This window comes from Cercospora beticola, chromosome 1 (assembly GCF_033473495.1).
Source record: "Cercospora beticola chromosome 1, complete sequence".
In the NCBI taxonomy this organism is placed as follows: domain Eukaryota; kingdom Fungi; phylum Ascomycota; class Dothideomycetes; order Mycosphaerellales; family Mycosphaerellaceae; genus Cercospora; species Cercospora beticola.
The window spans coordinates 907781-920811 of NC_088935.1; the positions used below are offsets into that span (position 1 = coordinate 907781).

At 50.6% G+C, this 13031-nt stretch overlaps 6 protein-coding genes across 6 annotated transcripts; 2 read left to right on the top strand and 4 right to left on the bottom strand.

Moving 5' to 3' along the window:
- Positions 1-225: 225 nt before the first annotated feature.
- Positions 226-1148, top strand: RHO25_000357 (uncharacterized protein; the record flags this gene model as incomplete). The annotated part of the gene is made up of 3 exons (XM_023592977.1): positions 226-559; positions 713-836; positions 920-1148. 3 exons carry the CDS (start codon positions 226-228, stop codon positions 1146-1148), a joined length of 687 nt encoding a protein of 228 aa, XP_023459237.1.
- A 315-nt stretch (positions 1149-1463) lies between these two features.
- RHO25_000358 (uncharacterized protein) lies at positions 1464-1983 on the bottom strand (the record flags this gene model as incomplete). The annotated part of the gene is made up of 3 exons (XM_023592978.2): positions 1464-1571; positions 1690-1858; positions 1922-1983. The coding sequence occupies 3 exons, from the start codon at positions 1981-1983 to the stop codon at positions 1464-1466; spliced, it is 339 nt and encodes a 112-aa protein (XP_023459234.1).
- A 1244-nt stretch (positions 1984-3227) lies between these two features.
- RHO25_000359 (uncharacterized protein) lies at positions 3228-3713 on the bottom strand (the record flags this gene model as incomplete). Its single annotated transcript, XM_023592979.2, has 3 exons — positions 3228-3285; positions 3369-3497; positions 3568-3713. The coding sequence occupies 3 exons, from the start codon at positions 3711-3713 to the stop codon at positions 3228-3230; spliced, it is 333 nt and encodes a 110-aa protein (XP_023459235.2).
- A 1920-nt stretch (positions 3714-5633) lies between these two features.
- On the top strand, positions 5634-6198 carry RHO25_000360 (uncharacterized protein; the record flags this gene model as incomplete). Its single annotated transcript, XM_065602009.1, has 2 exons — positions 5634-5841; positions 6173-6198. The coding sequence occupies 2 exons, from the start codon at positions 5634-5636 to the stop codon at positions 6196-6198; spliced, it is 234 nt and encodes a 77-aa protein (XP_065458081.1).
- A 2674-nt stretch (positions 6199-8872) lies between these two features.
- On the bottom strand, positions 8873-9648 carry RHO25_000361 (uncharacterized protein; the record flags this gene model as incomplete). Its single annotated transcript, XM_023592980.2, has 3 exons — positions 8873-9107; positions 9155-9501; positions 9640-9648. 3 exons carry the CDS (start codon positions 9646-9648, stop codon positions 8873-8875), a joined length of 591 nt encoding a protein of 196 aa, XP_023459232.2.
- A 1398-nt stretch (positions 9649-11046) lies between these two features.
- On the bottom strand, positions 11047-11360 carry RHO25_000362 (uncharacterized protein; the record flags this gene model as incomplete). Its single annotated transcript, XM_065602010.1, has 2 exons — positions 11047-11160; positions 11226-11360. 2 exons carry the CDS (start codon positions 11358-11360, stop codon positions 11047-11049), a joined length of 249 nt encoding a protein of 82 aa, XP_065458082.1.
- Between the last annotated feature and the right edge of the window lie 1671 nt (positions 11361-13031).

Genomic DNA, 13031 nt, shown 5'->3' on the forward strand with positions numbered 1-13031 from the left:
ATGTCGGACCTTCCAACGTCACTCTTCATGCTCCAAAAGCAACGTCCCGAGCTTTGACGGCAACGCGGATCTCAAATAGCATCCCCTCACTGGAGTATTGCAGCTATGCTTCTCTGGGTGGTGTCGTAACACGAGTAGGAAAACCTCATATTCCACAACTTCTAACAAATCAATCTCATTCCTACCTCTCTCCATTTTCGCAGGCAACTCACAAGAACCGAAATTATGGGCTCCGCCGACCAAGAGAAACCACTATATACCCTCCTCTCCGCCACCCCATCTCCCTATGCCCGCAAAGTCCGCATCTCACTTCTAGAAAAAGGCATTCCCTTCAAGCTCCAGACAGAAGTCCCATGGGACAGTGATACCCAAACACCCAACTACAATCCATTAGAAAAACTCCCGGTCCTCATCGATAATGCCACAGGCAAATCTGTATACGAAAGCGCTTTTATTCTAGAATGGATTGAAGTCAAGCACAAAGATCGCGAACCGAAATTGATCCCCGCGGATGATGAGGAGAGATTACAGGTTAAGGAGATCGAAGTGGTCGCTGATGGTTCGTGTTGTTTCTCATCTCCGGCTTCGTCCTGCACATCTTCTTGGTCGGCTCTTGCCATTCCCAGATGTCGTAATAGCTGGACGTTGCCTCCATAGCACTCAAAAGGCCCCTCTGCCATTGATTAGCTGACACTTCTCCCCCTCTATCCAGGAATCTGTGACGCCCTCGTCCTCCTCATCTGGGAACGCAACCGCTCCAAAGAAACCCAATCCGAGCCCTGGGCAGCCCGCCAAACCCGCAAAGTGACTGGCGGAATCAAGGCTCTAAATAAGTGGTTCGTTCATCCTCTTTCATCTTCCTCTCAAGCGGTCAGCCCCTGCTGTTCCTCCTCACTGACTTACTCAATTGCTTCCACAGGGTCACGTCCCGCCCCGACCCCTCCTCCCCCTACGTTCACGGCTCCAAACTCAGCATCGCCGACTTGGCAATTTGCGCTGTCCTAGGTTTCATGAACGTACGATTCCCCGATCACGAATGGCAAACCCAATATCCAGAATTGAAATCTTACTGGGAAGAACATGAGAAGCGAGAGAGTTTCAAGGCGACTGTACCCGTGGCCCAGACGTATAAGGATAAGATTGTATAGCAATAAGACGAATCGAAGTAAGCGGACTCAATATTTGTTGTATCGCGTGAAGGGCGACTGCGTAGCTGAGCGCCCTTCCGGCGCATCGAGGCACAACAGGCAACAGAGGGAGCGCGAGATCGAAGAGGTACGAAAATGGGGAAAACGAACGATACATGCTAGGATAGTACTAACTATGACCTAGTATTGACCACCCTGTTGCGTCGTCCCTCGAATTCCACGCCTTTCGATCTTCCCCTTCCAATTCCGAATCTCAGCACCAACTTGTGAACATGCCTGACTCTGAGCCACAGCCGACTTGAAACTGTCACTCCTCTAGCAGTCACCATCGAAAGCAGGCTTGGCTCCAATGTAGAAGCAGATATTGGCCATCTTCCTGTATTCCTCGGCGGTAGTTGCGCAACAGGTTCCCGCATCCCCTTGCTAAAGAAGCGAAGAAATTGCGTCAGTTCACCTCTTTTCCTGGAACAAAAAGGAAAAAAAAAACATAAAGGCTCTGTGTTGTGATGAGCTTGAAGAGGGAGGAGGACGAAGAACTCACCAATTTGATGCCGTTGTCGGAGCATCCCTTTGTAACGTCTGCTGGGTTTGCACCTCCTACACACCAGGCCCTTTGACCTGCGAATGCGGGAACGGCTCCCAGAAGGGCGGCAGCGATGATGGCGGCGAACTGCATGGTTGGAGTTGTAGGAGTTGAGGAGGTTTTGTTGCTGAGACGGTTTAATGTTAGAGAATTGGGGCTTCGTCGTTTGTTCGATATTGGAAAGCCGTACCTGATGTTGTTGATTGTTGTGAGGGCGATGGAGCTGGATGATTCGAATAAAAGTCGGTACATCTGTCTAGTTATGTACTGTGTCCTGCTGGCGGTCAAGATGCGCCCCCGGAGTCCGGATGGCCTCGGACGACACGATACGAGTGGCACGATGCTATAGCACGGATGGACATATTCTATGTATGGATGGCACAGACGGCAGGTCTTAGAGACAAAACGAGGGGCCACGATCGGACGAACAGCAGATTCTACTACTGACGCATGGCACGATGGCACGAACGGAGATTCTATGGAAATGGCACAGACGGCCAGGTCTTAGAGACAATACGAAGCGGCCGCGACGACCAGGACGTACAGCAGATTCTCCTGATGGATGGCATGGCATGGCACGGACGACCAGGTTTCACGGAGTAACTCTCATGGACCTCTTTGTTAGCGTTCTGGAAGCTCGTTCTGGACTCTGAACACCGCCGGGCCGTAGGTGTCGTCGCAATGTGTCCGTCACTTTGCCCATGTGTTCCTTGCATGGCAGTAGTGGTTATTGAGAAAGCGGCATGACAGCGGTATCCTCTCGCGCCGATGACGGTGGTAATGACCGTGATAGCCGCCAGATACTCTCTCAATAGATTCTAGCTGAAAGCGATACGTGCCTGCCCATTTTGACTAGTATCTATTGGCTATACTACTGTACGACTGACACCATGTGTATGCGTTCACTTCACTACCGACGACCTGCCGAACATAAGCGCTAAGGTCGTTTATCGTCGTTCAGCACCTTCTGACTAAACTGCATTGAGGAGTGACCTTAGCTAATACTTTCTGTATCCACCCTATGCCTCACCGCTGCCAAACAGTGTTCTCTTGTCGTGTGTGTAATACTGTTTATGTATCTGGTGATATCAGGCATGCCGTTATATCTCAATCACCTTCGTGAAAATCATCGTTTCATAGAGTCGGAGACAGAGATTGCATAGAAAGGCGGCAGAATCAAGCACTCTGCAGAATGGCTTAGTCAAGGGGCATCAGCGCTAGCAGGGAGTTTTGAACTTTACTTACACCTACGTTCCCCCTAGCTAGGACCCAGCTACCCGGGTTTTCGGGCTTTTGTCAGTATCATGCCACCTCCTCGCGAAGCGCGGGACGCGTGGGAGAATAGTATGCCGAGCTACTTCATAGCTGTAAGAGTTGTAGACCAACGTGATTTTGTCGGATTGTCGAACTTCTATCTGCAAGATTGCCAAGTTGGGGAGTCTGTATGAACTCCTATATCTTCAGCTAAGCCTTTAAGTTGTACGTGCGTGCTGTGCTCAAAAATTGCAAATGCCCTGACCGCCTTGAGCCGCGAAAGGATTGAAGCAGTCTCTACTGCACTATTGAAATCGTTAGCTTCGAGGTTCCGAATCTCGCAACAAAGGATCGCGTTTTGAGATCGATCTGTCGCAACTTACGCAATCGTCATTCGTTCTGCAGCCTCCTTGCCCGCCTCGTCCACAACGACCATCACCGCAGTCTTGCTGTAGAAAGCCACATGGGGCTCTGCAGAAGCCGTTGGTACCACAGACTTGGCCTTCATTGCACTGTACCACCAGTCGTTAGTATATTGAGAGTTGTGGGTGAAATCTGCATGTATGGGATTTTTGAACGTACGCATGAAGTTCGACATGTGAATTGGGGCGTTGAGCATGTTGCTGGAGCCTGGCAAGTTCCTGAGGCGCAGAGATTGCCGTTGCAGCAGTCCCCATCTGCGGTGCAAGAGTCGTTGAGTTCTTTGCATGGGACGATGCATTCGCCATTGGTACCGCAGGTGTTACCGGTTGGACACTGTGGTCATTGTTAGCTCAAATGGAATTACCGCAGGGAAGAGGAAGAGGAGCTGCATACGCAATTGCTGCCGCAATCGACAGGAGTTTCGGAGGGGCATGTACAAGCCTGGTTGGTGCAGGTGGTCTTTGGAGCAGTGCACTGTAATTGCGGTCAGTGAAACGCCAATCTCGACTTTGGTCTTCATGATCAGGCTGACCATGTTTGCGCAACTTCCGCAAGTGTTCGGGTCGTTATTGCTCACACACTGGCCATTGCAGAAAATATTTCCTGCTTCGCATTCGCAAGTGCCGCTGTTGCATGTTTGATCCGATGCACACTGTTCGATCATGAGTCTTTGGTTCCAACAGACCATCCCAATATCCCTTACCTTGTTGCTGCAACTGCCACACGTGTTTGGATCGGCTGGATCGACACATCGACCGCCACAGAAGATTTTACCATCATCGCATTGGCAAGTGCCGGACGAGCACTTCTGATCCGCTGCGCACTACATATTGGTCAGAACAACCAGATGCCGACCAAGACTCCCGGAGATTGGCAAGCTGACCTTATTCGTGCAACTGCCACAAGTATTCGGATCGGTGGAATCGACGCATTTGTTATTGCAGAAGAGTTGACCACTCCCGCATTGACATTTACTGCCAATGCACTTCTGCGGAGATGGGCACTGTTCCCTCGTCAGCATGACGCCCTTTCTACCAATCTCTGAAGCCGGGTTACGCTACCTTCGTTCCGCAAGCACCGCAGTTCTTGGAGTCCTTCGTCGTGTCCACGCAGGTGTTCCCACATGGTAATTTCGGACACTTGCTTAATGTACCGCAAGCCTTCGGACAGCAGGTACTTTTGACGCAATCACAGAATGCTTTGATCTTCGCGTAAGGTGTGGATTTGAGTGCTTGCGGACACTTTTTGCGGTCGAGCCGGTTGCTTGCTGGGAGGGATTGGCAGAATTTCTGGACGGAGGCGTCGTTGCCTATCAGCTTTAGAAGGAAGGCGTTTTCGGCTGCATGTTCGTTAGAATGCTGGAGTTGTCGGGCAGCACTGGGACCTTACTTGAGGAGCAGGATGTGGCCCAGGCATTAGTACAAGACAATGCCAGCCCGATGAGGATACCCAGTTGTACCATGATGGATTTCGACTTCCGAAGATGTCCCAAAGCTGTGGTGAAGATGAGAGCTAGACGTAAAGTATCACTTCAGGGAACACAAATGGTTATGAGAGACCTTTCCCTCACCCAGCACGAGAGCGGCCTACCTCAGCCAGCCACAGTCCCGGAATGCGTATCATTTCGCTACAGCTAGTCGCTATCAGGACACTAGCTGCATTCAATCCCAAGATGAAACCTGGGATGGCGTCGATGCCTCGGAGCCAGCAGCGCACTTGCGGCGTGTTAGCGCTGCTGTTACATGGGAAAGGAAGTCGAGATCCGGGCTTGGACTGTTTAGCTTCAGCCACCAGCACACGTGCCACACTTTCACACGTGGTTAAAACGGATCGTGCTGCATTGTCCATTAGTCAAGGATGGGATGCTAGCAATGCGCAGAGCAGCGGACGGGAAGATCTACTCCTATTGACCTGCACAAAGATTAACAGTACTACTGTACCACAGTACCGTCCAAGAAACCACAAAAGCAAAGGTTTAGGGGATCGCCACCAATCCGGGATATCAGTACCAACGACTAGAATCCGGATTTAGTTTCATGACAGAGAGGCTTCCGGACAACACCCCGAGCGGACGAGATGCATAGCTTCCACGCATCTGCGATCATTCGTGCCAGATAAGAATATCTCTCCCGAACGTTTAGGAAACGACAGTGAAAGACGCTCAAGCACCGCACCACCACACGAGTGCCGCCCATAGTGAACAGCAACTTTCACACGCTTACAACATGGCTCAGTTGCTCGCCCAGACGACGATGAACCAGCCGAAAGCAATAACAGAGCCCCCAGGACTGGCAGAATGTGTCGCCGAAGCTACGCAGCACGCAGCCGATCCATCACAATTCTACAACGACAACAACTTGCCTCCCAAGGCGATGGTCCTCTACGACGAACTCGGCAACGCTTCAAAGACAGGAGACTTGGCCGCTGTGAAAAGTGGCATTGGCCAAATCTCGGGCCGAGCTGGGGAAGAACAGCCACTGTCGACTTGAGAATGCTCTTCGATCCGCTGTCAGACGGCAGCAGTACGCCGTCGTGGATTATCTGTTGTTCAAGGGCACCAAAGTCACCCCCCCCCCCCCCCCCCCCCCCCCCCCCCGGTGATCAAGAAAGCGATCTAAGGTCAAGACAAGAGTCGGCCTTCGATTGAGTTTCGAGAAAGCGCGGCCGATCAACAAACCATTCCAATTGAACGAACCGCCTGCGCTGGCGTATGGCTTGCCGGCCTAGTTCGTCTTACCACGTGCGTAACTAACATGTTGCCCAGATACGCCATCGACGAGCTGGAATTAACACACAGCCTCACAACCCCAACAGCTTAGATAGACTCAGGTCTCTGTTGATCTATCGGAACTTCAGAAGTCTCCCATAACTGGCGAATCATAGAAGGTCAGTTTGGTGGGCGAGGTTCACCATAGAATAAGCCTACCCAGCAAGCTCTTAACACGTGGAGACACACACTCCGACAGCGAGCGCTATACTCTACAATATTAACAATTGTTCAGTAAGAAGAAACAGACAGTACAAAATCCGACGCAACAGACTCAATTGATTGCCAACGATCAACTCTACTCTAGAGGTTCTAGTATGTACCAACCAGGGAGGTAGTACAGTACTTTGAAACTCCCAACCATTCTGCCGGCGCGTCCCCCTTCCCACCTCTCCAATTTCAACATCGAGCTTGTGCGAACACGCTCACCAAAGCCACCCCAGCTAGACTGCCATCAGACTTCTGCCGCTGCCGCTTACCAGCAAGCACCTCCAAACTGAGGAGTCTTCCCGATGTAATAGCACACATTCGTCATCTTCGTACGTTCTTCTGCGGTAGTCACACAACAGACTCCTGCATCTTTGGCCTTTTTGAGGCGGGAATGCGTTAGTTTGACAAGGCGGTTAGGTGAAGGGATTGAAAGAACAGGTAGGTATATCACGTACCAATTTAATTCCATTGTCGATGCAGCCCTGTTGAACTTCTTGTCTGCCTGCACCAGGACACCAGGCGGCTTGTTGGGCCAAGGCAGGAGCAACGGCTCCGAGGAGGAAGGCGGCGATGATGGTGGGGAAGTGCATTTTTGTTGTTGTTTGCTGAGATGGATGCATGTTAGTAGAGACAGTTTGGAGGGAAGGGGGCTTTCTTTTTGTTGCTTCAGTAGCGAGGAGGAAGAAAGAAGAGCTGTACCTGATGTCGTTCTTATTGATTCTCGAGGAAGACTGGTTTGCAAAGTGATAGTTGATTGATTCGAAGGCGATGGAGAGCTGGTCTGATTCCAAACGGGAGTGCAGGATGTCTATGGTTTATATATCCTACTGTCAAAGATAGGCCGTAGAGACCAGACCGCTCGGACAAACACTCGTGTCGCACGATACGGGTCATGAGGCCGACCGTATCAACCTCGTGGCGATAGTTAGAAGAATCCGTTCTGGACGATTCCTCAAATAGTTCTTAGCCAGGCAATAGAATCGTGCTGCTGAATCTCGGAAGACAGGCTGTGGTGGTGCTACGGTCTCGAAGCCATCCACCGCTATCCGGAAAGCCCAATGTTTTCCCACAAAAGGCCGCTGCGAGAGGATCATATTCGGTTTTGGAGGAATTTCTGTGTGGATCTCAGCTGTGTAATCGATACTTTGGAATCGCGCCAAGGCGATTGTGGTCACAGTTGGAGATTTCCTATTCACTGAGGAGAGACAACACTGACATAAGCAGGACCACGATCCTGTAGAACGAACAGCAGATTCTGCTGATGATGGCACCACCGACGACAGGTTTCCCCGGCCGGCTGACTTGGGGGGGGGGTATCGCGGGTTTGACTTTTGTCAGCGTTGAGTTACTGTACTGTACGACATCTCTCGGGAAGCACGGAAGCCGCTTACATAGCCTCAATCTAGGTGCGACAGATCTAACGTACGAACGAGACTCACAGAGAGACACAGAGAGAGACAGAGAGTGAGAAAGAGAAAGATCTGTGCAATTGTCTATCGGGGGTATCCTTCGACATCATCATCATCATCATCATCATCATCTCCATGTCCTATCATTTCTCAGTCACACAACTGAAACTCGAAGCAAATAACAACGGAGCAGCAGTACAGAATTTCGGATATACACACCCATATCTTCAGCTAAGCTGTCGTTGTACGTGTCTGCGTTCACAACACCCTGACCGTTTTCAGCTCCGAATGGATAGCCTGTTTCGACCGATGCCTCGACGACTGCGGCTTCTGACACGGCAGCGGTCCAAGGAGGATTAGAGAGATCAATGCCAGACGGTTGGGAACCGAGTAGATAGAAGATGACCTCTGGGTTGATGAAAGATGGCGGACAAGAGTTATGATGGGTTGCGATGTACAGGTGAGCACGCGGACCAATTCTGACAGAGAGATTAGCGGCAGCTACATCTCAACTCCATTTTCGTCGATTCTGCAGAGGAGCCGTGCCTGCATCCGAGTAGTTTTATCTCAGGCTTCGGTCATTAGGCCAGGGGTGGCTGGCAGATGGATGAAGTCAATCACTCTGGGCTGTCTTGGACTGATCCCCTTGCTGGCCTGTGGCCTACTGTGGACAATCATCCGAGTTGCTCAACTCCAGAACGAGCTTGGCAAAGCAGTCGGTTCGAGTGATGCCGACCAACAGTGGACTTTCGGGCAGGTAGTCGCGGTCCTACTTTTTACACCAGTGCTTGTTGAGTGCTGGATGTTGTTCGGCGAGAAGAAAGCTGGTATTCTGAAGAAGATGTAGCAAAGACGGATCTATCTGTCGCAGAAGATCAAAACGTAACGAAAGTTCGTGCACTACATCAATTGTCAATACAGCGCCTGCATCGTTATATGACCTTTCCGCTTCCAGTCGTTCCGAGCATAATAGGCCAATCGAAGCAGCCGAAGTCGCACCCAGACGTCTAGTACTTAACATTCCGATGTGAGAACGCACCGAGAAGCAAGAGCCAAAAAGCAGAGCGACCATCAACACCTAAGCCAACATCAAAGCAAAATTCGGATGCTTCTTTCTCACATGTCTCTTTCGGTTATCCTTCCGAGCAAAGCCTAGTAAATGATACTTGCAAGTCTGCACAGGACATTTGTACTCGTAATCGAAGCTGCTTTCATGAACGCTCTGCCAATGTCGTCGGAAGTCCTTGGGATACTTGAAGGCTTTCTCGCACAGCATGCAGAAGCGATCTGCTGATGGCGCAGCATCCGTGGGTCTGTAACATTGTTAGCAACCTCATTTCAGAATACATGTTTGACGTACGGCGAGGAAGCATTCTCGTTGGAGAATGGCTGGTTCGGGGCCTGCGGAGAGTATACTGCTAGCAATGCTTCTTGATTCAGATTTTGGTCTGCGTTCCAGTGGAGGAAGACGTCCTTGTCCAGCAGGCGTGGGTCGACGGCGGTCAACGGGCAAGGTTCGCCGGCCGACGTCCTGAGAGATTGGTCTTCCTGAAGGAAACGACCATCGTAGTCAGCGTCCCAAGCCTCAATCTCGGCGAGAGACGGAAGAGTGAGCTCCTCGAGACTGAAGTATGCAACATTGCGGTGGGAAGTTGTATTACCGCTCAAGCCAGTGGTCGAGTGATGAGAGTGGAAGATGTTTGTGAACTGGGGAGAATAGTCAGCAAAATTGATACCTGACTGCCTGATCTCTTTAGTTAGATGCGTGTGCATCCCAGGTTCTACTGCAGTGATGCCTGAGGCGTTCAGGTGCGTCGGGTGGCAAAGTGGCAAAGTGAAACTTACTCGCGTCATTGCGTTGTGGCCGCCAGAGGACAGGCGGCCCTGGCTCCAGGTCGGACCGGCTTCGCATCCCGACTTCGAACAAACCTCTGCTTTCTCCATGCTCATATACCAATGTTTGGATGCAGAATCACGTCGGAACGCTCGAGACGATGAAAGTGATACTCGTCACCATCTGCACCGGCCTCACTTTCGCAAACCAGGCCAACACCGCCGTCGCAACGTCGTCAATCGCAGATTTCGAGTCCCAGAAAGCGTACGAAACGACCGATTGAGCGACTCCACGGTTCGTCTTCAAGCGTCGCCACCTCGCAAGCGGTCCAGAGGTCCCAGATAATACGACCATACGGGAAAGGCTGAGTACTGGCGCCTACAATATCGCCAACCAGGAGAAATAGCAGGATAAGTCCTCGCACGTGACGCACGTGACTTGCAACTGCAATTGAATATATGGATATCAGAGCACATTGGAGGCTACCGGAGCTCAATACACTTGGCTGCAAGACTTCGAGGCTGTTTGAGACCCGTAAGATGGGCTCAAAGGGCCCCAATTGATGTTGCTGCAACCACGGTGAGGAAACCCACATGCCAAGACAAGTCAGCTCACATGGTAGCAGCTTGCTCTGGCTCCGGCCAAGTCATGGCTCTTTTTGAAGGGGTCCCAGCTTCAGTGTATGGCCGTCTCAGTGCCCTTGATGCTTCACGAACGAAACACCAGATATATCGTCCTTTATTGGGACTACTGTACACAGATCCATTTACAAGCAACTTGGACCAATCAGTCGTGATGCTCGATCTCACTTCACGCTTCATACCGCGGACATCTTGACCCGATGCGCTCAGAATTTGATCACGACATCTGCTCAAGCATATCCAGTATTTGCGAAATACGAAACACCTTCGTGGCTGACACGTGCGCGTATTTTGGCTCAAGTACCCCTTTAGATTAGGTTGTTGTATTTGGTGTACAAGAGCCACCTGAAACTGTAACAGTAGCACACTCTGTACCCAAAAGCAGACCAACTTGTCTCATGGTCTGCGCAGGGAATGCCAGCACTAATACCCAGGAAACCACAAAAGCAGAGGTCCAAGTTCTTTGAAAAGCCGACAAACTTGATATCGGGCTTTTAATCCGCGGCACCTCTTAACACGCGGACACGCGCTCTACAGCGCTATGGCCCAAGACACTGAAATTGTTCAAACAGTACAATGCGACGCAACAGACTCGATTGCTGGTATTGGACGCTGCAGCACACACGATCAACTGTGATGTGAAATTCCAGTACGTACCAGGCAATCTTAATATACTACCCACGCTGCGCCCCCTCCTAATTCCACCCCTCTATCTCCACCTCGACCACCAGCTTATGACCATGCCTGACCCGAGCCTCAGCTGACCCAAAGTGCTGCTTACAAGCCGCAATCACCACCGTACGTAGGCTTGGCTCCGAGGTAGAAGCAGACATCAGTCATCTTGTCATAGTCGTCTGCGGTAGACAGACAACAGGTTCCTGCATCTTTGGCCTACGGCGAATGCGTCAGTTACCTTCAGAGCGGTATGTAAACAAGATCAACAGGTTCATACATACCAGTGCGAGTCCGTTGTCGGTACAACCCTTTTGAACTTGGCCCGCATCGGCACCACCAACACACCAGGCTGCTTGTTTTGCGAATGCAGGAACGGCTCCCAGAAGGGCAGCAGCGATTACGATGGCGAACTGCATGGCTGGAGTCGTTTTTGAGAAAGAGGAAATCGGGGAGATTTTCGTTGCTGCGACGTTTCTGATGTTAGAGAGAGAACTGAGGGACTCGTTGCCTGGTTTGATGTGGTGGGAAAGACTGTACCCGATGTTGTTGAGTGCAAAGTAATAGTTGAGAGCGATGGAGCTGGATGATCCGAGACGAAATGCAGGAAAATCTGTCTGGTTTATATGTCCTGCTGTCAAGTATGGGCGCAGGAGTCCGGATGGCTTCGGATGAAACGAGTGGTCCCGTTGGCCGTGGATGGAGATTTTGTGCTATGGATGGCACAGATGGAAGGTCTCTGAGAAAATACGAAGGGACAGGCCCAAGACAGGGCGGGCCCAAGACAGGACGAACAGCTGACAAACTTCGAGTGGTTTACGATAGCACGAAGGGAAAAATTCCATGGATGACACAGATGACAGGTCTCAGGGACAACGTGAAGGAACCCACGATAGGACGAACAAGCAGATTCTACTAATGGCATCGACCACAGGTTAAACCGGCTGACTAGGAGGTCACCTCGTGTCTAGAATCCTGTAGGCTCGTTCTGAGCTCAGACTAAAGCGGACCGCAAGGTGTCGTGCAGTTTCTCGTCCATTCAGAAGTAGTTGTTGAGGCAAAGGCATAATCATGGTCCTCTCGCACCGAAGATGGAGGACAATCGGGCCGGGATAGCTACAGATGCTCTCCATCAATACTCACTATTGAGAACAACACCCTCCTGTCCATTTTTGTTACTAGGATCCATAGGCTGCGCAATTGATGCCATACATACATATTTGTTCACTTCTGTTACCGATGTACTCCCGAGCCATGAAGGCTAGGAGTCCTACCTTAGGGCTATAGGGTGTTTCTCATATAATGTTTTCTAGCTAAACTATATCCAGTAAATACCCTAACTACCAAGCACTCTACTGCAGAATCGCTAGTCGAAGGGGTAATCAGCGCTAGCAAGGATTTTACTAACGTTCCTCACACCTATGTTTACCCTTAGGACCCAGGTTCCCGGGCTTTTAGGTTTTCGTGAATAAGTATCATGCCACCTACCGCGAAACGCGGCGATGCTCCGGGAATGTAGAGAGCCTAGGCCAATGTGATTTATTACAAGGATTGCACCTCTATCTACAAAATCACAAGGCGGGAACATCAATACTATATAACGCCCAACCTTCAACATACTCTTGTCTACAAGCCAAATCGAATAGAACAAAAGTTCGAAACCGGAAATGTCTAGTGCTCGATATATACAGCCGACAGCTCTAGCTAGAGGCATGTAAACGGCCATCGTTCTCCCATTCCATGCAATCTCACACCGTACATACTTCGAGCTGTCTAAACAAGGTATATCGTCCCCTCAACCGATCGACAACTCCGAGCGGCGCCGCACCTCCCGTGTCCTTCCAGCGTAAAGAGAACAAGAGGCTCGAATAAATGAAGAAACATCCGCTATTTCTTACTTCCTTGCCAACATTGCGCTCCAGATCAGCAGCAGCGGGCTTCAAAGAAGACGGGAACAAATCTGGGGGTATAGTCCGATACTTTTTCGAAATTTGAAGAAGATGTTTGAAAGGGAATCCGGCCGGCGCCAAAAACCTGACAATTGAAAAAAAAAAAGGTTCTGTGAGAATGATCTGTACAATTGATCCATC